This window comes from Anguilla rostrata, chromosome 2, assembly GCF_018555375.3.
Source record: "Anguilla rostrata isolate EN2019 chromosome 2, ASM1855537v3, whole genome shotgun sequence".
Classification (NCBI taxonomy): domain Eukaryota; kingdom Metazoa; phylum Chordata; class Actinopteri; order Anguilliformes; family Anguillidae; genus Anguilla; species Anguilla rostrata.
This window is the reverse complement of record NC_057934.1, coordinates 35,810,976-35,838,013: the sequence shown is the minus strand read 5'-3', so window position 1 is coordinate 35,838,013 and position 27,038 is coordinate 35,810,976. Positions and strand designations below refer to the sequence as shown.

Genomic DNA, 27,038 nt, shown 5'->3' with positions numbered 1-27,038 from the left:
GTTGGTCTGTCTGTCCATGAAAAAGGGGTGTGAAGAGTTTCAAGTGTACAGCTTAAAACTATTGCTTCTCACTGTTTATGTTTTGTTGCAAATAAAAACTCATAGGCTTACAGAAAGCTTTCATGAGGTCTCGACAAGACCAACTTTTGCTGCATTCCAGGTATAAGTAGCATTGTTAGAGATGGTGTAAACCCTGTGTTTTCAACAGGGGTCTACGATCACAATGTCAACCCCCGCCACTGCATACTGTACACCCCTGAACATAAAACCTTTTTTAAATATAACTTTTTAACTTAGGATGGGGATCCTGGGTGCCTTTGAGCCTAGGTAGGGGTCCCTGGAACAAAAAGGTTTGTTTTTTTTATAAAATGTTCTTATGAGGAAATTGCATATGCAGAAAACCACGACTAAGTAGTCATTTATAAAATCTTATACTTTGATGCGGACATGATTGTATCTCCTAAAGTTTACACAAGTTAACTATCAGCTGGTTGTTGTAGAGGCACTTCACATTTGGGGGCTCTGTATAAATCCCGGGGGGGATGCACACTTTAAAAATACCATTAATTTGATAATCAGTTTTAGGCATGAAGAGTGCAAGCATCATGAACAATCCCAGGCATATTTACTGAGGACATGACAAAATGTTTTATAGTGTGTTACATGAGAATCGTATTCAATCACGGCTGCACTCACATTACTGGTGTTCAAATTTAAGTTCATTTGAGATATAAAAATCACAGGTGTGTAAGATACAAATACGCCACTTTAAATCAACATAATAATTTTTATAAATGAGGCCCCTGGTGTAAACTATTCTATGTATTTAAGGACAATGGGCAGAGCATTATGCATATATTTTTTCAGGCATCATCAGAGTTAGATGTGTTGTGTGACTTGGATTCAAAATATTGGACACAGATTAATCTTGAAAAATCATAAACAGAAAAGCACAGCAGTTTGATTTGATTAGTCAACTCACTGCAACACTCCTGTTGACTTGAAGGTGAGATTCTTCAAAATCTTGTGTCCTCTTGCAACATCCAAGATGCTAGAAAAGAGGTTTTCTTTAAAGATGTGACACTTAAATCAAGGTGAACTGAAGATTGCAGCCCTCCTAATCACTGGGAATTACCTGAGTATTTGCCATCACATCCATCCCATTCCAGCATTGTTTCTTTCACGGACCTGAGGTACTGGGCAAACATGCAGAAATTAACCTTCCTGGGGCTCCCTAATATTATCATGTGCATTAGCTGGGTAAATATGTACTCCTCAATGTCAACTTTGTCCGTCCCTCGCCTTGTCTGCTCATCCTCAAACTTTCCATAAAGGGCAGCGCAGGGCTGTAGTTCCTGCAATTTTGACTCTGGTTGTTACCTGATAGATCCCATGGGGAAGAGCTAAAACACATCTGATGTCATGAAGCAGAAAGCGGGGGACTCAGGCCTGCCCAGGCCCCTGAATCCCAATAAAGCAGGACGTGACACCAATAAAGTGGAAGCTCTAATTGATTTATTACGCCCTCCACCCATTTTTCCCTCTTGCTCTTCTCTATACAGCAATAACAATAAAAGCAATGAGCAATCTCTTATCAAAATACAAGTTCTTTTCTTTCACCTTACAGTTATTATGATACATTAGAGAGTAGGATAAATTGTACAATGAACGTTACAAAGGGAATACAATAAAATACTGGCCAAGTCCCGGTATAATTTTGTCTTTTTTCCTTTAATGTTTCTTAATTTACATTTTTCTTCAGATCAAACACAACTGATCACATGACTTGAAATATTGATATATACAATTGGATGCACAAACAATGACCTATGACCAACATCCTTTCAGTCAGGTGATACTCACAGTGATTTGTACCAGAGGAGGCAACGGTGAAAGGTTAGGATGATAATTCATTCTGTCAGTTTTAACAACCTGGTCAGTTGAGATGGGGGACAGCTCAGACCAATTGTGCTTTTACATGACCTACCAGCACGCTCTGAAATTCCTGTCATGCTGAAGTCTGGGGGTTGCATTGTCAAAGCAGACAAATCTCACCTTCAAACGCACAAAAGAGAGACGTCATATTACACATAAGACCCACAGACGGAGGATGCCTACCCAATTTACACTTCAATTCTCCTTCCAATCTACTTGTGCTTGAATTATTCCAATGCAGATGTCCTAATATTGCGTAACATCGGTATCATTAAGCCTTCAACTCAGGCTGCTGCTTTTAATGCATGGGAGAAGATCACGCACAGCCATAATGTCATTTCTGAGGACCAGTCACGTGAATTCATGTATGGTGCTTTAAACAGTGGCCTAGCAACATGCTCCTTAACTGTTTCCATGGCCTCTCATTACATCTCTGAAGCAGCTCTTCAGCGCTTTGAGGCCATTTGTGCTTCTGACGCGTAAAAACTCGAGGTGCACATCTCAAGTTGCACTTTCGAATAAGCATTGATAATTTGACAGAATGTGACAAAAATAAATGGGCAAACCAAAAACAACAAAACAAACGCATTGTTGCGAGTAAGCACTTGCTGCAAAGATTGCTGATTAACAAATATCAGTGACAGTTATTGCCATGATTGCATTATTACTAGACTTTTTGGCACAAGCTCCACTGGCTTCACAGCATTTATGTACAAAGTAAAAGAGACTAAAGGAGCTGGCATGGCTTTCCGGCAAGGATTAAGAACACATAGTCTGCTGGAAACACCACAGTATTACACGTAAAGCTATACAACAGAACAATATGCAAGTAACACGAAGTAGTGTACACAACAGCATCTTGTCCCATCTAGTCCTCAGAACTGGAGGAAGCAAAATGTGTGACCTCTTCAGCTTGGAAGACTGTACCTAAATCACTTCGCATTGCCATTACGCTATTGTGACGAAATGGGTCTGAAAAGACAGAGCCAAATACTTCAGGCACCCCTTTGTGCAGAAGAGCAAGAATAAAACAGTGTAGTATAATGGCTAAGGAAACGGGTTTGAAACTCAAAGACTGGGGGAACCCAGCTGGGGCACTGCTGTTGTACGCTTAAGCAAGTACACGTAATCTGACTTACTTCAGTACAATGTCCAGCTGTGTAAATGGATTGTATGTAAAAAATGTGGTCTGTGCAATCTGCTAAATGCAAGTCTGTTAAGACTCAGCTGAAAAAGCGGGCCTATTCTAGTCAAAACATCACACCTCGTGTTCAGGACAAAGCTGTTCTCTGCCACATCAGAGATGAAATTCAGTATTAATGTTCATTTGTGCTCATATTCTACCGTAGATTATACTTCTTGGGTGTAATACAAATTAAATACTTAATCACATGACTGAACGACTCAAAATCAACATCTGAATCATTGTTTGATATATCATACATTAGCTAAGCAAAAAAAAAAAATTCTCATTTATAATTCTCTATTATTAGGAATCTGGCATTTGAAGCAGTATTCAAAGAAACCATTCTTCAGAAGATTGCAAGCTTATCAATCAAAATGCGTTGGATGTATTGTGCACTGTACGGAATTGGCTAGGTGTGCATTGTACAGGGATGTCAACGCAGTTCTCACTGATATTTTGAGCTGTTGAGGCAAATCCATGCCTACAGAATCGATAACAAAATTGCACCCCATTGCAGGTATGAAGGCTGCTCTCCTTTCATTCCTTTGAGTGTCATCGTGGCCTTTTGAGTGAAGATTATTCCTCCACACTCCTGTTTTGACATCACCGACAAAGAGCACATCATCTTTCCTGTCAGTGCAGAAGTCTAAATATTTTTGAGGAGGTAATGCTTTCTTCTCTGCACCCAGAGAGAACGAGTGTTGGAACAAGTGTAATAAAAGTGTGTGAAGTGATAAACCATGGTGAGAGGAGGGGTGGAGCTGTGGGCTAAAGGAAAGAGGGCCTGTTTGAAAATCTCCAGCACATCTGAGCCTAGCCACATTCAGCCCTCAGCCACATTGGTTTCTTCAGATTCATGCCTCTTCCCCTTATCCTCCCATCTCTTTGCCAAAAGGGTCTAGAGACAATGTAGCCATCTGATTGCCTCAAGCTTTTCCACGCTAAAATCGTCAATTAACACCAGTCTCACAGATAACATGGATGAAGATTTATAATAGGCCAATTCCATACTTCATTTTCATATTGCTCACAGAGGAAGTTTTCAAGTTCAGCAAAGATCTGCTGCCCCAATTTTAATGCCTTTTTTTAGCAGTGGCCATTAAATCACACTGTTATTGCTCAATAATCATGTCCTCATAATATTGTCCTCAAAGGTTACTTACTCTTAGCAGTGTACTCAAACCATTCCGAAGTACTTCCCACACAATTCAATGGGACAAACGAAAATGATGTGTCAGATGCATTATTTGTCTGAAAAAAAAAGAATCTATGTTGCAATGTCAAAACTTCCACTGCAGTTCCTTTCTTTGGAAAACATACAGTACCTGCTATACCTAACACAAGACATTTGAAGCTTTCTTTTCACTTGTCCCCTTTCTTCTCAGAGTGCTAAAATAAACCCGTGGAGGGTCTGCAATGATATTCCTCCTTTAGTTTTAACTCACCACCCTCAAGAGACGACCACAGTGTATTACAGATGATTGACAAAGTAAGGTGACAGTGAATGGGAGAAATTTCAAAGAAAAACTCATTTACAAAAGAGAAAAAAGTACACCTGAAAAAACAGTTTCTTCCACACAAGACATCTAAATATTTAATGTTATCTGTTGCAGAGAACTATGGCAGACGTTTGTTGTGTGGAACAATCTGACCTCCAACTGATAGATGCTGATCATCAAAAAGAATCAAGCCAAGCAAAATGACAAAATGACTTCAAGTTGCTGTGAGAGGATGAGAGACTTATTGAAACCAGAATCAATACTGCCAGCTGGGCAGGATGGAGTTAACACCAAAAAACTGAGCTGTACATTTCATTGAGATCTGGAGACCTGAGGAGGCCAAAGACTAATCTGTAACTGTAGGCTGCCTTGCCTACAATGATGCAAGTCTCAGAAAGGCCCTTTATATGTCGTTTTCCATGACTCTCTTTTGTTTTTTGAACACATTTATTCTAATTATTTTATAGAAATAAAAAAAACACCCAAATATAGTCAGCATTTGTTACTTTTGAGTTTTAAAAAGGAATAAAACAGAAGAAAAAACATGAGAAAAAGCACAGTACTCTTTTCCCACCTTTCTTAAGCACATTTGGACTGTATATACATCAATGGAATCTACAATTCCCTCAGATAAATTTCAGTTCGATAATAACAATAATGATAATGATAATAATTGATAAAATCTCTCTATTTACTCTATTATATCTATCTATTTAATATATATGCATTTTTTTACAGTTTTGATAAAAATCAACAATTTTGGAGACTTCCCTTTAAAAATGTAACAACAAAACAACAGGCTGGTTCAATGATCAGGGACTTAAGATAACTGGATTTCTATGGCATGAAAACTGGCTTTGTATTCCCAAAGACCTGCTGTTGACAAAAACAAGGACAGCAGAGCAGTTTCATTTGAATCGGCAGGAAGTCAGGATGTGAACTGTAGATGGCGCTGCTGTATTTCCACAAATGAGACCGAACAAGACAGGTGGCAGAGAGGGAGAGAGAGAGAGGGAATGATGCTCAGGGTTTTGCCATTTTGGTCGATTTAAATGACAAACAGAGCAGGAGCATTAGCACTGCTGTGTAAAGTGTGTGATGTTACTTTCTGTTGGCCCTACAGTAATTTACAGCCTTTTCTGACTGCAGTAGCACTGGAGACCACTTGGCCCAACTGACACACCTTTACGAGAGGATTAGATCTACTATAAGACAATAACAAACATGTCCTGACATAATGTATGGCATAAACAACAAGGTTACATTGTATGAAAAGATAATTCCAAATAACTGTGACCAATTATGAATCAATCCAGTTTAAAGTAGTCTTTCCTCTGTGGTGAAGGTATGGTTCTCTATGGCCCACCAGCAGGCACTAACCATATATGATTCTAAATATTTGTTGTCTTTCAAACCAGGTTTTCCGGTGCAGAAGAAAAAGAGGGAGTGATGGTGTGCATAGGTCTCCTTTTCTCCCCTTCTTCCTGCCTTTGGCCCCGATGATGTAAGCAGCGCCGTCACGGTTCCCTGAGGGCCTCAGAAACATGGGCTATCCACACCTCACCCACCATTGGCTATTCAACCCAAGAACCTTGTTTCTGATTTCTGTTCTCCTGAAAAGCCCCAACCAAAGTTACACCACTTAAATTTATTGCTTTGAGAATATAATGCAGGATTTAAGATTCAAGTTGCTGTGTGTGACAACCCTGGTGTTAGTGTTACTCCCCTACTGTAAAGGGGGGGGAGTTCTAAAAGTAGAAGAGGAAGTTCTAAAAGCAACTGCTGGTATTATTCAAATTGGATTCCTTATGAATTGATGCTTCTTGTTAAAAAATTAAATCTAATGTCATTCAGATGCTTCCAAACTTAACAGGAGCATATTTATTGAACATAAAGTGTTCCCTGTGCGTTACACATTAGGGCAGATTTAGAAAGCTGCAGATGATAAACTCCTCCTGTGATGTGTGTAGCAGTTCCTCATTAAGCCGTTAGCATCATTACAGTACGTGCTAAAAGCAATGCGGTGCTCCATGCTGCGTTAGCTCACCGAAGATTCTGGTGGCGGGAACTCAGGAAAGGCGTGCCGACGGCTTGCGGTTACGCCGCCCGCTTCATGCTTTGTCTCCCAGCCCATAAACAGCCCTGACAATCTCCCGCAGATGGCAGAACAAAGAGGAGACATTGAAAATGGCTGCTAGCCGCTCCCCTCCAATGCACAGCAGAAAAAGACTAAGTGATGCGCCTCAAACCCAATAGATCAATCCATTTTATCCCTTTATGCCATTTCAAAATCCTATTGGCAGCTGCTGCTGCTCATCTCAAGCATTTGCCTGCGCGAAGGATACACCTCACACGCTACCATCAAGAAAATGTTTTGGGGGGCTTGAAATGTACAATATTTGGTTAGAATGTAATGAGACAGATTATCTGTGAGGATATGTATTGTCAACATGTTTGTTAGTTGCTTACAGTATCAAGTCCAGCAAGTGACACATTAACTTTAATATTGCTTGATATGGCACAATAAAACCAAAATGCATGAAGTATATAAAAAAGTTTAAACTAGGAGTTATAGCAGCTGGGTATTATGACCTTTTTTAAGACTCTCATGAGCGGTTTATGATTATTTCATTTAAAATATTACTCAGAGTTGATTATGTACATGCCATTTGGTACTATGACTCACTCCTCTCTAATAAGATATGAAAAAGAACTGGGTCTACTGACTCAGTAACCCAAGGCTCTATAGCGTGTTTTTGGGGCGTTGCAATCAGGAGGTTATTTGCTGTGGAATAACCCATGTTCCTAATCAGCCTGAGGCTCCCACTGTCAGACGTGCTGAGTGCGCATCAGGCTATGGCTACGGGATGGACATCACCCCATCCACCTCCCCCAAGCCCCTGAAATTTACACCTTACTCTCGCCAAAGTCAAAGAGGCAGATTGTCTAAGACTGGATTCCTCCAGGTTTGTTCTCACAGAAATGTGCTGATGAGAAGTAAGCTCACCCCCCTTCGAGGGTAAAACCCCCACAATACATTGCATGGACAGGTTTGCCGCAAGCATTTGCCTGTGTGGGCTGCCTGACGGGTTCAGAGCAGGTCCTGTAGAGTGGAAGCCTCGTGTAGCCCCTACAGATCCGAGTCGCTGTTCCCACCCCCTTTAGATGCAGGGGTGGAGGCACAGCCATCAATGTCACCTGACCCACCTCCGGCCCACTGGCTCTGCTGCCGAGTGGGCTCAGTCAGCACTGGGTGGCCAGGAGACAGAAAGCGCCTGCTCTACCAGGTAAAAAATATCTAAGAAGCATCAAGTAAAGGGATCTTGTTGGTGGCAGTCACGTCACACACAGATATAGGCTTACCTCACTATCATTGTCTAATAAATAACACAAACAAATAAACTTGACCTAATGCCTTTCCGCGGCTTCTGTTATGTCCGTTTACAAAAGCGCGGCGGGTCCGTCCGGCTGTCTTCAGGAAAGAAACAGCAGAAAGAACAGTTGCGAGACTTCGCGTTCTGCTGTCTCTTCTCCAAATCTTGTTTTTAATGGCTGATGCCCGTGGGATCGACTAGGCGCGTTTGCTCCCTGACTGCATAGTTCCGCTTGGCTCTGTGTGGGAGAGGTCACAGTCGTGGAGCCTAGTAAGGGGAGAAGATAATGGGCGTGTGCGTGGCCCTCAGGGGCCCCGGGGCGGCCCTGAAGAGAGCGGGGCTCAGTAAAGGTGTCTGGATGAGTGTGGCGGTACCCGCTGGGTGGCGGAGGGCCAGGGGGTTGGCGGCCATGGTGCAAAGGGTGGCGTGGTTCAGCGGGCCGGGTAGGAAACTCGCCGCCAGGCTCTTGGTCAGCTGCTTCTGAAGGGCCAGTTTGGTCTGGAAGAGAAGAGGACCACGCATCTCAGCATTCAACAAAGCAAATATGTTCACCGAATAGTGTTTACAATGCAAGCAATTACTCTTTACTTATTGCACAAATTCAGGCATCTGTTTACGAGCGGGCGGACATTAACTTTGGCAGTTCAGAAAAAAGTACTTTGCCGAGGCTGATTTATCATCACCAGCTTAATGAGAAAATGCCTTCCACCGTACCATCTCTCAGTTTCATTTTTGTAAACTGCTCCCCGTACCATAGGTCAATTCAATTTCCCTGTGGCAATCCAAGCAAAGATCCTTGTTCAAGGGTACAGCAGACAAGTCCCGTCCAAGACTGGAAACCATACTCCACCCCTGTTGTGGTGACAACACTGTGACCTTCATTCTCCATAAAAAGGCGCACGGCGACCACTCCAGACCATCAACTGGGACAGACCGATAAATCTGGATTTTGTGGACCTGGTGACCAGCCCGAGGCTTAAGACCTGTCTGCCCCGCACATCAACGCTGCTGAGCCAGGCGCGTGGTGTGGTCTGGGCGCGCCCCGCCCTCAGCCCTCCCACAATCCAGAGTGGGTGGCACGAGAGCTCACTATAAAACCTTAGACCCACGATCGTAAAGAGTGGAGCCTGCAGATTCTCGCATCGGCTTTAAATATCCCAGACAAGAATGTGCACTCCTCTGGGACACTGCGTTTTCCTGGCAGCTGGATAAATATGAATCCCATGTGGTGATAAGCAAGTGTTTCTGTGAGGGTCCCAGTCTGCGTTAGTGCGCTTTCTCTAAGTTCATTTTGTGAACATTTACTCGCAGTTATTTTTAAGCTTTCCAACAGCAGACCAGCTGTAACCAGGTGGTCTGGTGGAGGCCAATGGCCCATCATTCCCTCATCAGTCACACTCCACAGACCTGGTTTAGGTTGGAAATTCTTTAAGAAGTAAATGGGTGTGCATTTGCCATCTGTAAGGAAAGACAGAAAAGCAGGTCTGCTTTTGAGCTTAACCTGCCATGGCGCATTAGCTTTGAGCCTTGAACAGCAAGCTCATCTAATTTGGTCAGCCTTACACTGGAATACCAGCTCTCTGCGATGCCATTCTCCTGCTTTAGTCCTGTTTAAACCCTCATAGGGCTCAACTGGACTGTGGCTCAACCCCAAAGCCCTCACCTGAGGGGAAAGAGCGGTGAGGTTGCTGTGGTTGAACACTTTCTTCATGGCGGAGACAGCCCCGCCAGCATACCCACTCCATCTCACGCTCTGTAGGGGGAGAGAGACGGGGAGGGGGGATGGAGAGTGTGAACATGTGTGTGTGTGTGTGCGCGTGCGTGTGTGTGTGCACGTGCGTGAGTGCATATGCGTGTGCGCGTGTGTGTGTGTGTGTGTGTGTGTGTACGTGCATTTTGTTCTTGGTTGCTGTACAGCACACATGTAAGTGAGCAGGAGGGTTGGGAACTCACCGCTAAGACAGAGTTCTGTTGGCTCTTGTTGTATGGGCTGAATTTGGGTTTGGGGGGTTTGCCAGCCAGCCGGTCCTTGTGTCTCCGACTGTTCATGTGCTGAAAAGAAAAAGAAATTTGAGGTTAAGGAGTGAGACACCTCCTCCCCCCGTGTCACCAGATTTGGTGATGCCATCTTAACCCCCCAAAGCATCTGGCACCCCCTCCTTTCCAGCCTCATGTTATGACTTGTTAGTATGCAGCATATGTACACCACAAAGACTACAACCCCAGAAGGCCCCTCGGGATCAGGAAAGCCTTAGGTTCAGCTTGATTGATACCAACCACAAAAATTACATCCCTGAAAGACCACTCACTGGAGCTGGCAATCGATTAAAAAAATAATGTGGCACATTTTAATAGCTGCCTCATTGTAATTCTGTCCTAAAAACGTTAACTTAATAAGACTTTAAATTAACCTGAGTCTGGATCTGACTGCATAGCTACTTTATCATCTGCACAAAAGAGAAATAATTTTTTTTTTGTCATTCAACCCAACTCTTGCATTATCAGTTGCCTTGTTCCTTTTAATGGCCTTATCCCAATTCATTTTCATTATGCTGAGGAGGTACCAAGGGCAAAAAATACATCCCGATTTGACACAGTACATAAAGTGCCGCTAAAAGCCAAGATGGCTCGGGTGGCTTTTATTACACAGGGGAGACGGCCAGGCTCTCCTGTGTCCAGATAAGAGGAGCCCTTTGTAATGCACTGGGATGATAAGATGACTTCTACAGTAATGGTCGCCGCTTGTTGGCTGTGTGTATTTGTCGCATGTGTGTGGCTCTGTGCGTGTTTGTGGGTATGACACGTGTTTGTGTGGTAGCAACCCTGTCCTTTTACTTTCCAATTGTCCAGTAATTTCACTGGTACACTGCTTATGCAGTCAGCATTACTGTATGAAGAATACAGTGATACAGTGAATACTACACTGATCCAGAGTACTTTTATATTTATTTAAAATATTAATTTGCAGATTACATGTTGTAAAAGGATGCCTTTTTAACCACAGTCTTACAATTAGATTTCCTTCTTTCAATCCATCTTCTTTATTTTTTCTATTTATCTTATTCTTTATACATCTATATTAATAATCTTTTCTTTGTGACACAGCCTGGGTTTCTTCCCTTCCCTTATTTTAAACTGAGACGCGTGATCACAGTGAAGTGCTCATGTCTATTTTCATTTTTATGTCTGAGGTTCAATCTCACTAGAGTCTCCTCTTATGGGAAAGAAAAGCCCATAAAATAATTTCCTCACTTCACTGCAACACGATGCTATGCGTGGGCAGGCTGAAACAATCCTCCCATTTCGTAGACAGCATTGTGATTGTTGGGCCAGGGCCACAGTAACCAAAGTCTTTGGAAGCATTCACCATGGCCTTTGCAAATGCTACAATGTCCCTTCTTAAACTGCACTTATCCTGCTCTAACCTTTCCCCCCCCCTTCACTTTTCTTCATCCTGGATCCAAGGGGCTGCTACAGGACACCTGCTGGGAGCTGGGGGCCGGCTTCGAAGGTTAAGCTCAGCTGGTGAGATCACTTCCTGTAGGTCAGAATCGACTTCTGCTTTCCTGCAGAGCGATGTAACCAATCTCACTGTCTCAGCAACATGGAGCTAATGTAACCTGTCTGAAATTAGAAATGGTGGTGCCAGAAACTATGCTGTACAAAAAAATAAAAATAATTTTAGTGGCCATATAAATGGAGTATTCCCAGGCCATGAGCATTCCTAGGCCAGCACTACATTTCCAAATTGCACAACATACCCACGATTGAACTATGGAACGAAGCGCTGGGAGTTTCCAGCAACTGATAACCCAGCGCCCTCCCGAGACCCACCTGCTTGAGCTGCGTCTCGGAGTTGACGTAGATCTCGCACACCTCGCAGTGGAAGGCCTTGCTGGCGACGGGCATGCTGCCCTTGCTCCCGAGGCGCTTGGTCTTGGAGGCGGCGCGGGAGGACACCACCTTGCTCCGTCGCCGCGGCTGCACACTCTGGCCTTCCAGCATCAGCTTATGTTTGGACCCTGGGGCAGGCAACGCCACAGGACTCAAGAATCAAACACATCGTGCCCGAAAACATTTGACCTTTTTCATTTTGCTGCATAGTAAGCCAGATATTTACCTTCATGTTAAATGTTAAATGTGCTAGGGCTAACAGCACCATTGCAATGAAACCACAGCGCAGAGTGTAGCTTGCTGGTGGTTTTACTGAGCCTGGGTAATGCAGTGTATGCTGCCAGACAGGAAGCCTGTGGTGACCCACAGTGCTGTGAACGTACCGCTGTTGTGGGCTTCCAGCTGGGACGTGGAGTTGACAGTGACTTTGCACACGGGACAGTGGAGGTGCTGCTTGCTCTTTTTGGGGTCCTTGTCGCCCTCTGCGCGAGGCTCCCCCTCACTCTTGGCGGGCTCCTGGCTGCCGGGCTCGGAGGGCGGGCCGGGGTTCTCCGCAGCGCTGGTCTCTGACGTGCTCTCTGAAACCTCCGAAGCCGGGGACACCTGAGGGGATGACAGGGCCGCCAGCTCCAAGGTCGAAGTCTCAGACACAGGGGTCAACATGACCGAGCTCCCTGGGGACTCCTCCACCTTCACCTTCCCCTCTGGCTCTGAGTGCAGGCCTGGGGACACAGGGTTTAGTCACTTAGCACACAACACTCCATTATATTGTTCAGACAGAGTCACTTAGAACACAACACTCCGTTATATTGTTCAGACAGAGTTACTTAGCACACAACACTCCATTATATTGTTCGGACAGAGTCACTTAGCACACAACACTTCATTATATTTCGGACAGTCACTTAGCACACAACACTCCATCACACTGCTAACATATCACTGCCTGGTGCAGAGAACACAATCACACTGATAGCATCCACACCCAGCCAATTAATACAGAACGTTCTACCACAAACCAAAAAATTCAATTACTTGTCCTGAACTCTGAAGTAAATGCAAGCATTTTTCTTTTTCAATACAAACAACAAAGCAGACAAAACAAAAACAACTTGTATTAATTTGCTGGCTAAATCCAAGGATAAATGTTGATTGAATTTAGAGAACGGTAAATGTACCAACCATCCAGCAACAGTCAGAGAAACTCAGGCAACTCAGATAGAGTAGTGTGAAAAAACACCTTTCCATCAGCCATGGTCAATTTCTACAGGGGGAACTACATATGAATGGCATAAAACAGAAACCCAGGAATTCAACTTCTCCTGAACACTGAAATTAACGCAAACATTTTTATTTTTCAAAATAAACAATAAAGCAGACAAAACAAAAACCAACTAGTATCAGTTTGTGGGGCAAGGCCAAGGCCAAATGTTTGAATTTAGAGAGTCACATAAACTCAGATAGAGCAGTGTGAAAAAACACCTTTTACCAGACATGGTCAACTTCTACAGGAGGAACTACATATGAATGCTACAGCACATTGTCCTGTCCTGAACAATGTGACCCCTATTTCATTGGTAAAGTGAGCTGATCATCATAAAAATCAAACTATATACACACAAGCTATTTTACAGTTATGAAATACATGCTGTGCATTGGCCGGCTCATTACAAATACATTTAAAAATGGATTGCTCTACAGTGTGGGACTACATGACAAAAAAACAACACAAAAGACAAAAGCGTCTGTGTGTTCTCTCAATAACCAATCAACTCCAAGAGCTCAGTCATTAAACTGAAGTGCACTGACTGTGGCATATGTATACAAACAAGTGTGCATACACACACACACCTACCTACACCTACACACACAAACACATGCACACGCACACACAGGACAGCCTATTTTTTTCCCTTTTCAACCGCAATAAGAAAGACGATGAACGACTCTGCTCTCTCTGGTGGTCTCCCTGTTTCATTTGCTTTCTCAGAACCGGGACGGTAGGTCAGATGTCTTGTCCTTACAAATAAAGTGGCCAATTGATTTTTTGGAATTAATCCTTTCCAAAGATAATGGTCTAGCTGTGTAAAGAATGACCTTAAATTAAATCAAGAAAAGGGGCCTCCCTTCCATACTGAAAGTGACACAGGTTTTCTTCATAGGGCCTAGAACCTAATCTTGTCTTCAGGTAAATATACAGATCAGGCCACCTGAGAAGAACAAGAGCGGATTGAGAGGGAGAGAGAGAAAGAGGTATTTAATATTATACATATTGGTTTATATTATGATAAATGTATTATCATTTGTGTTAATTAATGTTAAAATGTTTTTTATGTGAAAATGCTATGTGAATGTTTATTATAATTATAATTATTATTATTAGTATTATTCTTATATATAAGTGCTTATTTGTTAGTTTGCATGAGGCAAATACAAATTCAGGGTAAAGTGTTGTATATATCTGTCTGTATTTGTATGCAGCCTGTATCTGTATGTGGCCTGTATGTGAAGGGAATAGTTTATGAAAAAAGAAAAAAAACATTTCTGTGTTCAGTCATGTCGCTGGTGCTCAGGTTTGCAAAACACCATAAGCTGAAAATCAATAACCATCAAATTGGTGAATCTTTTACCAAAGGCTGAGTGGGGTGAGCTTTCTTTCTGTGAAAGACTCAAAACTACTGAATATGCCAGAAAGTGTGAAGGGGACGTTTGCTGACAAGATTGTGCAGATTTTGGGTCTTTACAGATTAGAACATTCTTTGCATCTACCTTTCCTTTGAAGTTCAGTTTTTGTTTGATAAAATATGAAGCATGAAAACTGCAGCTTGCTGTTCTCTCTTGTAAAATTAGCTTGATTGTGAATAAAAGGAACAGGTGGAAAATGTAATGTAAATGTTTTAAAACGTGTCATAAAACACCTCGTATGTTTTCATTAAACAGCATTCAGACTTCAACATTATATTCCATTCTGATTAATTTAAAATGCCTTCCTAAGCCACCTTCAACAGTGGCCACATTATCTATAGATGTTATATTGTAACACAACCTGCAATAAATACAGTCTCAGGCATTTCGAGATTCTGCGTTTTACACAAATTCACTTGCATTCTGATAAAAACTATTTTTGCCATGATATGCCAACTAACACAATAAATGTGTTATATATAATAACAAAATAAATGTATGTCATTCATAATTTTATTACCCAGAAGTGGGTTGAAATAGCGGGATTAACGGGACGAAATAAGAGACAAATAATGTTATGGCGTTCTCATCAAAACCTATTTTTCCAGACAGGTTAATAGGCCTCAAAATAATAACAATAACTTAGCCTATAGAAGCAGCTGTCATTTGTAATTTAATTTTGACAGATTTAACAGGAATTGGAACTGAGAAAGGAGAAGTGCAAGCATTTATGAAATACAAACACAAGTAGTACTAACAAGTACAATTTGCCTAACTATTTTACAGTTATCGCCAAATACCGTTATGTGCCATAAGCAAAGCACTTCGGCTGCAATAATAGGAGCAAGCTAGCAAGAGCATGACTTCTTGTTTTTGACTCGTTTCTTTGTTTTTTTATCTACATTAAGAAGAAATTATGATCAATAAACAACGCAGATGTCAGGCACTGAAAGACAATTGGCTCAAAGAAACAGGAGCAATCTTTTTGTTGTGGTAAATTTTTTGGTCATCGCCTGTTGTAATCTGAAAAAGAGACCTCAGAATATTTGCATGTATAGAAGGTTTTGTATTTCTTTTCCTTCATTTTGGTGATATTTTCTGTGTAAAAACACAGAATCCTACATTAACATGACCACCGAGTATAGGCATGAACTAAAAATGTGATGTGATATAGACCAGAGCTGAGGCATCTGAACATCCACAAACCTTATGAGCAGATCCTCCTTGTGAGAGAGAATCCTCATCTCACTGAAACTTTCTGGTAAAATAAAGGTTAGATAAACAATGCAAATTTAAATGAGTGGAACGCTAGTAAGGGGAGCTTTGGACCTCAGTATAATTTCAGTTTGAATAGTGAGACACTTGTAATTATAATGCAGAAAACATGGGAGAGAGAGTGTATATTCCTTGCTTATTATCACGTTACAAAGTGCCGGTTGCTTTGGGGCATATTTTAACATAGCTATACAGGTGTGGCAAAGGAGTAATTCACAAGTCATTTTAGTGCACACTTCCCACCTTGAAAGAGATCAACACACACATACGCGTACAGTGTCACTGGCACAGCGAGGATTAGCATCCTTGCTCATTAACCTGACGCCATGTTGGCTTTGAACATGGTGCAGTCACCCGCTGCTACACGATCTCGTTTGGATCAAGGCCTGACATTATATAGCAGGAAATTGTTTAAAAAAGGCTGGAAATCAATTAATTGCTTTACCAATACTTCCTGCAATCCCAATACTTCCTGCAATGATTTGATGTAAAAAATACAAGTCCTGTGTCCTGTTCTGTGTCCCTGCAACAGAAGCCTGGTCAAGTCAATCTCACAAAAATATCTGAATGCCCACCACATCCACCAAACATTTAAGTGCCTGAGGTAGTCTTCTCAATAAGACCTTTTAAACATAATGGGCCCTCTTTTCATGACAATGTAAGCGCAAACTCGCCTGGGAGCAAATGGAATTGCTAGTTTCATGTCTCGCAAACAGAATATTTGTTGCCTGGGCCACATTTGGTACTTTCATGGTCTGCAGTAAACCCACTTGCATCAACATAGGTTGAGTGCTGAATGTCAATACAAACATTCAGCACTGTGCAAGTTTGGTGGTCAATAATGCGTTTGCGTTTTAAAACAACCCAAACCAGGTTTAAATTCAAACCATATTGTGCTGTTTCGGAGCTCTTATGAATGTGCCACACATATGCATGCATGAACACATAACACAGGTACAAGAAATATATGGGTTATTTCAATTAGACTATTTGATATGTGTTATGGTAAGGTATTGTAAGTCCACGTTCATTTGAGAGGCGCATCTTTTAGACCCCTAACACCTGTGGCAACAAAGGGGTGGGCAAGGCTTTACCTATGATTGCCCTGAAGAGTGTGGGTGTCTCCTGAGAAAATAAATGGCACTTTAGAAAGTACCTGGACAAGATGACGGTGGCTGGATGCACTTCTTCCCATTGAGTATCACGAAAGCTGTATATACACCCTTTTACTACATTAACCAGGCAGTGAATGAATGAAGCTAGCTGCTAAAGACACCACACAAATGGTTGGGTACAGATACAAGCTTCAGACTGGTAAGCCCGTCCCACCATTTTATTCCTGTGTGCCACTAGCGAAAAATACCTTTTAGGTTACAGGCAACATAATACCACTTCAAGATACCTTTAGACAACATAGCTAGTAATATAAATGTATGCTTATTTTGGACAGGATTAGGCTACACCTTAGCATATGCAAGCTGTGTTTAGTTATGCAGTCCAATGTCAGCAATTTAGGTATTGCACCTGTATGGAGTTAATGAATGTCAGCCACTTGAAGAAGAGACACAAGGAACATGAGAGACGGGTACACATTTGTCGTTCTTGTTATGTTCATTTTTTTTTTTTTTTTACTGTCACTGCAGTCAAAAAAATGTTATAGCTGCAGCAGTGTAGCACGATGGTTAAGGAAAGGAACAGGGCTTGTAACCGAGGTTCCATTTCAAGCTAGGACGAGGCATTGTACCCTTGAGCAAGGTACTTAAACTGAATTACTTATATACTGTACAATATGTACAACTGTATAAAAGGATGCAAAAAATGCACTAGAGAGCAGGGGCTGTTTGGCAGTGGAGTTGTTTCTCTAATGAATTAATCTTATCAAGCGCATATCTGAAATTAATGAAACTTGGTCAAAGTGGAGATTTTTTTGGTTTATTTCAAACAGTCGTGATTTTTTATTCTAAATAGTGGTATTATAAAACTGATAGCAAAAAAAACACATAAACAAGCATTGGCATATAATAGGAAAATATATTAAGTTTTGGTCTCACCTTTTTTTTTCCATATCAGGACTAATGGTTCGTAGAGAGGCTCATAACACGTTGGTTTTAAAGGGAAAGAAATGGGGCGTTCTGATTTGCAATAATGAAACCAAACCCCCGTCAGACCCTCAGTAAATGTATTCCTGTGCAACCAGGCTCTCTTACGACTGTGTCATACTTGCGCTAAAGCCTGGTGTCAGAAAATGATGAAAATTGAGTTAGACACACCCTAATTTGCTATCGCATTGTGTTACAGCTAGCATTTGACAACTGCACCTTGACTGTTAAAATAGGACTGTATACCATAAAAAAAAAAAAAATTATTAACATTCTTTCATTAACACTACTCTTAAACAACATTGACTGAGAAGTGATAATGAGGTCTGGCAGCCTGATCCGAGGCCGAACCTGACGGAACCAGAAGGCAAGTGTCAGGTCTGGGCCAGGACGGGTTTAATTTCATGTCAAGGAATCAGGTCCTGGTCAAGTCAGCTTTTTAAATTTAATAAAAATGTAGGTTATTTCATTCAGAATAAATCCACCTGTAAATTAAAATGACATTACAGTGCTACACTGCTAGGAGGAAAAAAAAACCTACGTGGAGGTTACAAAAGTAACTGTTACTTTTGTTACCTAGAGGGACTACGTTTGAGCGTCCCAATAAAGTAAGCTGAAGGTTTTAAAATAATATTACTATTGCACAAGCGTTACTGAGGTACAATAATTAATGCTCTGTACCACTGAAAATAGAAGACTTTCACCTTTGGCCACTGGGGACTTTCACCATCGCATGCCATCTAGTTGTAAAAAAAATTAAAATACAAGACCTCTAACCAAGAGCAAATGTTTGGGTAATGTGTAATTGAGTTTTTCAAATACAGACATCAGCTCCTATCTGAAGTTAATTCATAATTCATTTAATTAAAGGGCAACAGATAGAGTGAAATCCAGATTTATCATTCATTGCGGCTCGGGCAGGTTGGGCCACTTATGAGAACTGATTAACCTTTGGCTAGGGTTGGGTTCAGGTCAGAAGTAATCAGGATATTTTTTTCAAGATGAGGTGATTTTGCCAAAAAAAAAGAAATCTTATTAATGGGCCTAGATAAAACCTATCAAATAAAAGTTAGCCAGCAAGCCTGTCTACAGTCACACACACCAGTTAAACCAAACCCAGGTTCAGGTCAAAGGTGATTAGGTTGGATTGGGGTCAAGTGTTATTTCCAGACCCGGACTGGCCCTTAAACGTGACTGATAATAATTATCAATAACTAATATCAATAAAATAATTCATTGGTAGATAAACATCCTGACTGTAAAATGCTGACAAACCGATATCTATATTGAAACAAGGTTTAAAATAAAAAACAAAAAACAAAACAGCAAAAACAACAAAAAATTCACTCTTCACCATCTTTTTCACTGAAATAACACAATATTCAGAGCATAATGGATTGTGAAGGATAATTGCCCCGCAGGTACGTAGAATAAGCCCAGATATGATTGTGAGAGCCAGTAAACTTGAGGAAACAGACAGCACATCTGAAAGACTATTCAGAAATCAGACGACGCGTAAGGATGAACCCAGCTCTCATGTGAGAAGTTAGTACTACCTGACTGATTCAAGGGTTGCTTTCAGAGGGAGCCTGGAAAATCAGTTTCCATAACAACCTCCTCCAAATGGCCACATGTCACTTGCCGTAGAGTTCAGTTATTCCTGCAGAGAGCTGAATTGTGTGGTTTGGATGTGGACCACTGGAGAGCCGGGTTCAATAAAAGCTCCTGATTGCTCACTCTTAAATGGTGCTATAAGATCAAAACAGATTTTTACTGCACAAACAATTTGAGGAGATGTGAAATCATGGCAACCGTCGGCTGCCACTAAAGTGAGCGCGGAATTGAACCAGTGGTGTGTGGGCGAAGATAACAGAAGACAGCTGGGGCTGATATTGTGCTGTGGTGTTTGGATCCAGGATGCTGACATGCAGGCACTTTGCAGTACTTGATGTGCTCTATGTCAGCAGCAAGGCCAGACATCTTCAGCACCCCAACTGTTTCTAACTGGGCTTGGGACTGTAAGGCACATCTCACAACTAAAAAAAAAGATGTTTTAAAAAAAAAGTGTCTAAAATAACTGGGAATCGGGGGATGCGGTGGAGGAGTAGACTTATGCCTTGCAAGACAACCATTACTAGACTATATCATTCATAACATAATCATTTTCAAAAACATAATTTCAAATAAATTCATTTGTTTTATACTGCCATTTAGGGAACTACAAAACATATAAAGAAATACCTACAGAAGGTACTACCAGCCAATATTCCATCAACGTTTTACACACTGAGGACATGTGCACAACTTGATGGTGGTGAATGTTATTACGGTGGGTGGAGCAAAAATTTGGAGGGTGGGGGTATATGCAAAATAATTTAAATATTTCAATTTGTAAGTCATAGCAAAGCCAGCATTGCCACTGCTTGAAATGTGTATGCATTTGTCATACAAAGCTAAGAAATACCACATGACAATACCTAATAAACTACCAAGCTTATGAAAAACCAGGCTAAGATGTTGTGCACGTCTTAACTTCAACTGAATAAAACACTGAATAGATTTAAAGCCTATCTGTGACCTATGGGTGATCTTGCATTCCACAGACATACTCAAATGTTAACAGCTACAGTAGTTACAGCTTTGTGTTCTGCATCGCCCTGCCAGAATGCATGGGGAAGTCAAGTGCCTTCTTGGCTATTTATAGCATCGTCTGTGATTGGTTTCTGGTCCGTGTTAAATCTGAGCTCCCGCCTTCATTATTTTTAATACATGGCATAAAATACAGCTAATTTCACAGAGCTTTAATTTGGGGAATTATCCCATTACAAAATCGTGTTGTCAAACTCCCTGACTGGACTGCTCTGATGCATTTCAATTTCACGAGACAAATGACAAAGTACGTTTGTTAAGGATCATTCCTTGTCACGAAATTGCCTTGGAACTGCAAAATTATTTGCAACATAAAACCAGTCACAGCTTTTTTTTCCTTTCACCCCCTCTGTCTCTTTCTCGATTAATCTCTCCACTGCTCCCTCTCCTCAAACTTCCTTTCATATTTGTTGGACTAAAGCCATACGAAAGGAGATTTGAAGAGCCATTTTGTCGGTTTATCTTCTATTGGGGTTTCAGATAGGCTTCCAAGAAACTGGCAGACACATTGCAATCACCCCATATCTGACCCTTCTCCAGCTAGCTGCTCGGTTAAGCCACTATCTGTTTTGACACAGTATGTATAGTATGTTAAATGAGGTCATTTCAAGAAAGCTGCTGCACCGTTCAATCAACAAATCATGCATTTGAATTGAGCATCGTTACATTTTAGGTGTAATTGCTCACGGGGAAAGACTAATTCTCAAGCATTTTTCTCCAGCAACTGACTGATCTGCTCCATCAGTAACAGCAGCATTCTAACAATGGATGACCCGACAGCCCAGAGCTGAAAACCTGCAGCTGTGTTCACCGAAACATAATTGCTATTCAACGGCATACTGTAAAAGCAGGCTATGTATGCTAGAGGGACAAACCTCTACTGTAGGAGATGGAAATTTGTATCGCTATCTTTTTGCATTCACAATATGCATCACAGACAGACAATGTTTTCACATGGAGTAAATATGCAAGATAATATGAACAGAAACGTAGCTAGCTAGCCAACATTGGAATCAGTCAGTAGAATCTAAATTTAGCTTTGAATGTCTTCTTAATGGCCATCAAATCAAAAACGTTAGCATATAATCACAAACCAATTAAACCAACCCTGTACCCAGCACACTGCCAGGACAGCGTTTTCCCCCACGGCTTTGCTAGGACAGCTTGTATCATAGAGCTCTAGGTAGCTGGAGGTAGCTATTCACCGCTGAAATGAATTTCACATTCTTTTTCAGGCACTACACTATGGTTCAGGTTAATTTTTCAGGCATTTGATTGCCATCTCTGGTGCACCTTCTCACACCACCTCAATGGTTGATTTTGCGCATCCATTCCAAGACCCTGCATTGAAAATTGGGCCGGTTGTACTTTTTCAACACAAACATTGAGATTTCTGTAGAAAGCTTCATATTCTATATATAAAATGCAATACACCCATTGGAAAAGAGCAATTTTGAGTTTCTTGCAACACAACCATTATGTTTACGTGATCGTAGCTTAAACCATTACTGTTCCCTATGAAATAACCCTTGCAACGCATGAACCACAGACCACCTTGGGATATTTATTGACTACACATGGTGTCATTTATTCTCCATAATTACTTAATATTGATTAATTCTCTATTTTTCTCCTTTATTGGGGATGCTGTCCCACTGCAGTAATGTCATCCTTCCAGCTCACATGGGTTGCACAGTTCCTTTTACACCAGCTGACCTGCTGCAGTTACTACACCAGAGGTATGCGTAGGCTTCACAGGCAGATTGCAGGGACCCAACTGATCAGAGGGGGCACTACTTCCATGATACAGTGTGATATCCCTCAGACTGAGAACATGTGCCTGAGTGGGACCTTAGATCTTGGCAGGCTAAGTAATGATCTGAAGCATGAAGAGGAAACCACAGTCTCCAATCTTGCAATGCTCCATGGGAAACGGAGGCTGTCAGGCCATTTGGAGTGGGAGAGGGGATGCCCACTGATGAGTAGCTGTGACATCCTTTTGCTCTCCAGTAAAAACTCACTCCCCCATAATCCATCTCTCCTCCCCACATGCTCACGGACAGGCACCATCTTTCTCTTCACCATGCTTTTTTTCCTTTTCAATTAATTTGTCGCGGATTGAATCCGTCCGCCTCCGGAGAGCGAAATCGATCCTGCCTGTTGCTTGGCCATCGCCCGGGCGGGGAGAGAGCGGAGTGGCAGAGTGAAGGATCACTCCTGTCACTGCTGTGGGGACTGGCTCCTCCTGGCCATATTGCTCACAGCCAGCTAATGATGCGAAGGGGTATCCCACTAACCGTACCTTTGCTCTACCACCCCGTTTCTTTTCATCATCCAGCAACGTATCTCCAGCCCGCAGAATTGCATTCCGTTCTCTTCGTGCTGTACGACATACACCTAAACCCATATTAAACTCCTACCCCTAAAATCAACCCAAACCGACCCGACTCCTGTGTGTTTTTTGACTCTGAGGAAGACGTTGTAGATGTCGAAAGATCCCTACCCTGTTCTTTAAAACAGCGTCTGTTGCCCGGAGCAACGCATGCTCCAGTTTTCCTTATTTCGGGCCGATCCCTGTGAAGTGTCCGCTTAAGGAGTTTTTACTCCAGCTCTCGCAGTTTCGTCGTGGGAATTTCGCACGTCCTCCTCTTTTAATTGTGCACACAAGCGCTTTTAATGCGTCGCGCCTGAGCGCCCCAGGGAGGCCGCTTCATGTCAGATCAGAGGAAGGAGGGTCTGCGAGAGGAGAGCGAAGCGAATAACCCGCCGATCAGACGATCGATACCGCGCGGCCGCTCTGTTTATTAACACGGCCGCGCCGGGCGCCGCCGGGCGCCCTCTTTCCCGCTGCCTTGGCCCACGCGCTCAATCAATCAGCGGCCGGGCCAGAGCGGCGACGTGGAGCTGGCAGCGAGGGGCCCGAGGCAGCGAAGGGGCTGGATGTTTGGGATCCCGCTCCTTTCAGATTGCTCAGAGCGCACGATACAATCTCTCGCCATTTGTCTTAGAAAGAAACACACCGTCGGGCGCAAAAACCGGAGGAGAGAAAAATGGATACAAGCGATATAGGGCTGAGGAAAAAAAAAAAAAAAAAGAGGGAGGTGATACCGCCAGAGAGAGAAATGAAGAAAGAGTAGAACAGATCTAGGAAGTGGAGGATGGCGATGGAGACGATGGGAGAAGGACAAACGTGCTTGGGCTTCGCGGCTCGTCGACGCCCGTGGCTCAGCCGGGTTACTCACTCGTTCCCTCCATCAGACTGCTGTCCATCAGAGCGGGCAGGGCCTCCGTCACCGCCGCCTTCTCTCTCTCCCGCTCTCGCTCCCGCTCCCTGTCCCTCCCCGCCGCGCCCGCCGCGCCCTGACACCGCTGCTTGTTCTTCTGCGCCTCCATGGCCTTCAGTTTGCGGGCGTGCTTGTGGCCCTTGTAGTGGGCCTCCGCCTGGTTCTGGGAAAGAGAGACAGAAATAAAGAGGGCGGAGCACGTTACGCACCGCTGCTGACCTAACCGCACGCACGAAAACCAAGACACAAACAAACAAACAAACAAACAAACACGGTGAGGTCCAAATGCCAGCATTGCACCGTCAGTAGTAGCGGGGCAATAAACTGTGGTTCTCCACTCTGCAACATTCAACTGTACAATCTGAGAAGAATGCCTCCACAGGGCTCCAAAATCAGACACAGGTGTAACCTGAAAGCACTCATTCCTGCACTTCTTCACTGTCATCCATGCATCTGAAGTGCAGAGAGAAGAAAACAACGTGTTGGGCCCATCCCTGGCAACTGGATGACGGAAACGATCTGTTTTGTTTTCTTCCATACTAAAACAGATGTTCATTCATCATTCTGCTTCCGTCGGCATGCAGGTGCTCCGTCTCTCAACCGCACCGTTCTTACAAAATGTTTTCCCCGAGCGTTGGGTTCCGTCTAAATCATCAGAACGCTTGATTACGGCGCTCGTTAGGTACGCTGAGCGACGGTCCGGCGTGTCCACAGCCACGGGAATGTGACATCATCCATTTCCCTAGCCACGCTGGCCACGGTGAGAGCATTCGATTGTGCATTTGAGTGCTACGGGTGGGAGCATCAGGCAGCCAACAGCAGGCAGCCGTGTCCTGAAGCAGGTGCCGAGGCACTGTGGCAGGGGCTCCGGGCTCCCTGGACGTGCGGCAGCGGGAGCCAGGCACAAGGGTGGGGGGGGGGGGGCACAATCTCACAAGCACGCATTCACGAGACCAAACACGGGCAAGCACCAGAACACGACCGCGCCTCCGCTCCCATGGAAGCTTTTGACCCTCAAGAGCTCCTCCTCCATTTCCTGACATACTGACATTAAACCTGTTCTCGCAAGAAGAGCAAAAGGCATGGGAGGGAATGATTTTTTTTTGGCATGGGAATATAAAGGGCACCAAAAAAATAAATTAATCACGCAGTGGTGTTAGAGCAATAGATGCAGTAAGCCTTGCGTTGTCCTACTAATTTGCCATAGTGCAAAATACGAAAGCAAAGGGCAAATAAATAAAGTGAGATAGCTTCCGTCCGGCTGATAATGTTGTTCCAGAAAATATGGGGGACCACAAAATTCAGCACTGCACACTGAATCGATAAAACAAACTAAAAAGTCAGAAAATTAAATGTTTTTCTGTGTGGAATTTACATAAGAAAGCAAGACCTCTTTTCTGACAAACACAAACAATAGAGGCTGTCTGGGCTGACAGAGACTGATAAGGACGAAGTCACACAAAGGGAGGACTTGAGGCTTAATTAAATGTGAGCGATGTATAAAAACAGCGTGTGTCGCCTCTGTAACTACCTTGTTTAAACCGGAAACACAGGGATGGTGGTGCAATTTTCAGCATGTCATGGACTCATCCCCCCATAATATTCACACATTTTCACAAACACACAAGCAAATGCACACACATAAGCACACAAACACACACACACACACACACACATGCACACACGTACCTAGACGCACACACGTATGCGCGCACACACACACACACACAGGCCCTTCTCATCAAGATGACCCTGTTATATTTAAATACTTGAAGCAGTGTAATGTTCAAAAAAGCAAGACGTCAAAACCAGCAATGGTTAAATAAAATAAACAAATAAATAAATGAACAAATAAAGACGTGAAAAAACTCATTATGAACTAAAAAATCCCTTTTGGAGAGCTTCTCAATAAAAGCTTTATGGGTAATTTCTAGGCGTTACTCAGGCTGGTAATTGCCAGCAAGTGCTGAAATGTTAACAGCACTGCTCTCTTCTCTGCAGTGAAGGACAGGTTCTGCATTGGCAGGCTGTGGGAGACTGCCGCTCATTGCAGATAAGAGCCTCGTTTAAAAAAAAAAAAAGGAAAAAACTCACAAAGGATCCACAGAAATTCTGGGTCTGCCTGAGTATCGGCCAGCTGAGTGCCAGGAATGTGCGGACACAGATACCCTGTCGCACTTGAAGTATTTACCGCCGCCTCGGTATGAGGATGTATTTTCCTGCACTGCTCGGCGAACGGGAAGATACTAAAGGCACCATTTTATTGCATCTATTCATTTAGCCTTGCCCCGGTTCCCAAGCCATGAAGTTAACAAAATGGAGATGACTGAACGTGTGCTTGAACCGCTCAGACCGTGTGTATCGGTATTCACCACTGATAGTGGCGCCAGCCAGACGGGCAGATAACATGTTGCAAAGGCGAGGCATAATCAGGGACGCCAATATGTATATTAACTGAAATTGCCGGGTAATGCGCACGGGGCCTATTTCGCCAGGCGTGTCGGACACCGCCAGCAGATTACCTGCGATTTCAGTTCACGGCCATACAGCACGTCTCCCCTGATTATAAGCGTGCTCTTTGTGACATGCGCGGCATTCCTCCAGTGGAGGCGACTCGGGCGCGAGCCGGAGGAGGTGCGTGTGCGGGCGGGCGGACGGGCGGGTTGGGCAGAGAGGAAGCCCGGCGAGCCTCATGCGCTCCGCTTCCTCCGCGGACCGGCCGGGCGCATGTCTCAGGCCATGACAGCGAGAGGAGTGGGGGGGGGGGGAGGGTAGGGAGGGGGTGGGGTTTGGTGGTGGTGGTGGGGGTGGGGGGGGTAGCGGATCTACGGCGCTGAATGCCAGCGAGCAATAACCATTCAGCGGACGGATGGGCCGCCCCGCTGGCCGCGCCGAAACGTTCGCCGCCCCGCCGTCACTCTACCGTGGGTCTAACCTCACCGCTCGCCGCAGGGCCCGGCGCGGCCCCGCGCCCACGCGTCTGATCCCCGGTCAGGGCTCTGCTGCAAGCACATGGAGGGGGGGGGAGGGGGGGAAGAACACATTAATGATCTCATTCCAGAGCGAAAACAAACCCCGGCACAGATTACTGAGAGCCCCGTCGTCCTCAAAGTGGCACAGAGGTTACACAACCGCCTGCATTAGGAAAGAAGGAAAGA

The 27,038-nt window shown here is 43.4% G+C and overlaps 1 protein-coding gene across 3 annotated transcripts in view; it reads right to left on the bottom strand.

Annotated features, from left to right (window-relative positions):
* Window positions 1-1,493: 1,493 nt before the first annotated feature.
* Window positions 1,494-27,038, bottom strand: part of znf385c (zinc finger protein 385C) — a 228,391-nt gene continuing 202,846 nt past the window's right edge. For all 3 annotated transcript variants that reach the window (XM_064321830.1, XM_064321828.1, XM_064321829.1), the window contains 6 exons: window positions 23,839-24,043; window positions 12,272-12,610; window positions 11,829-12,016; window positions 9,948-10,046; window positions 9,658-9,747; window positions 1,494-8,492 (listed from right to left, as the gene is read on the bottom strand). In XM_064321830.1, the coding sequence (XP_064177900.1) occupies window positions 8,262-8,492; window positions 9,658-9,747; window positions 9,948-10,046; window positions 11,829-12,016; window positions 12,272-12,610; window positions 23,839-24,043 (1,152 nt within the window). In that variant the 3' untranslated portion in view covers window positions 1,494-8,261. The remainder of the gene's footprint in view (window positions 8,493-9,657; window positions 9,748-9,947; window positions 10,047-11,828; window positions 12,017-12,271; window positions 12,611-23,838; window positions 24,044-27,038) is intronic.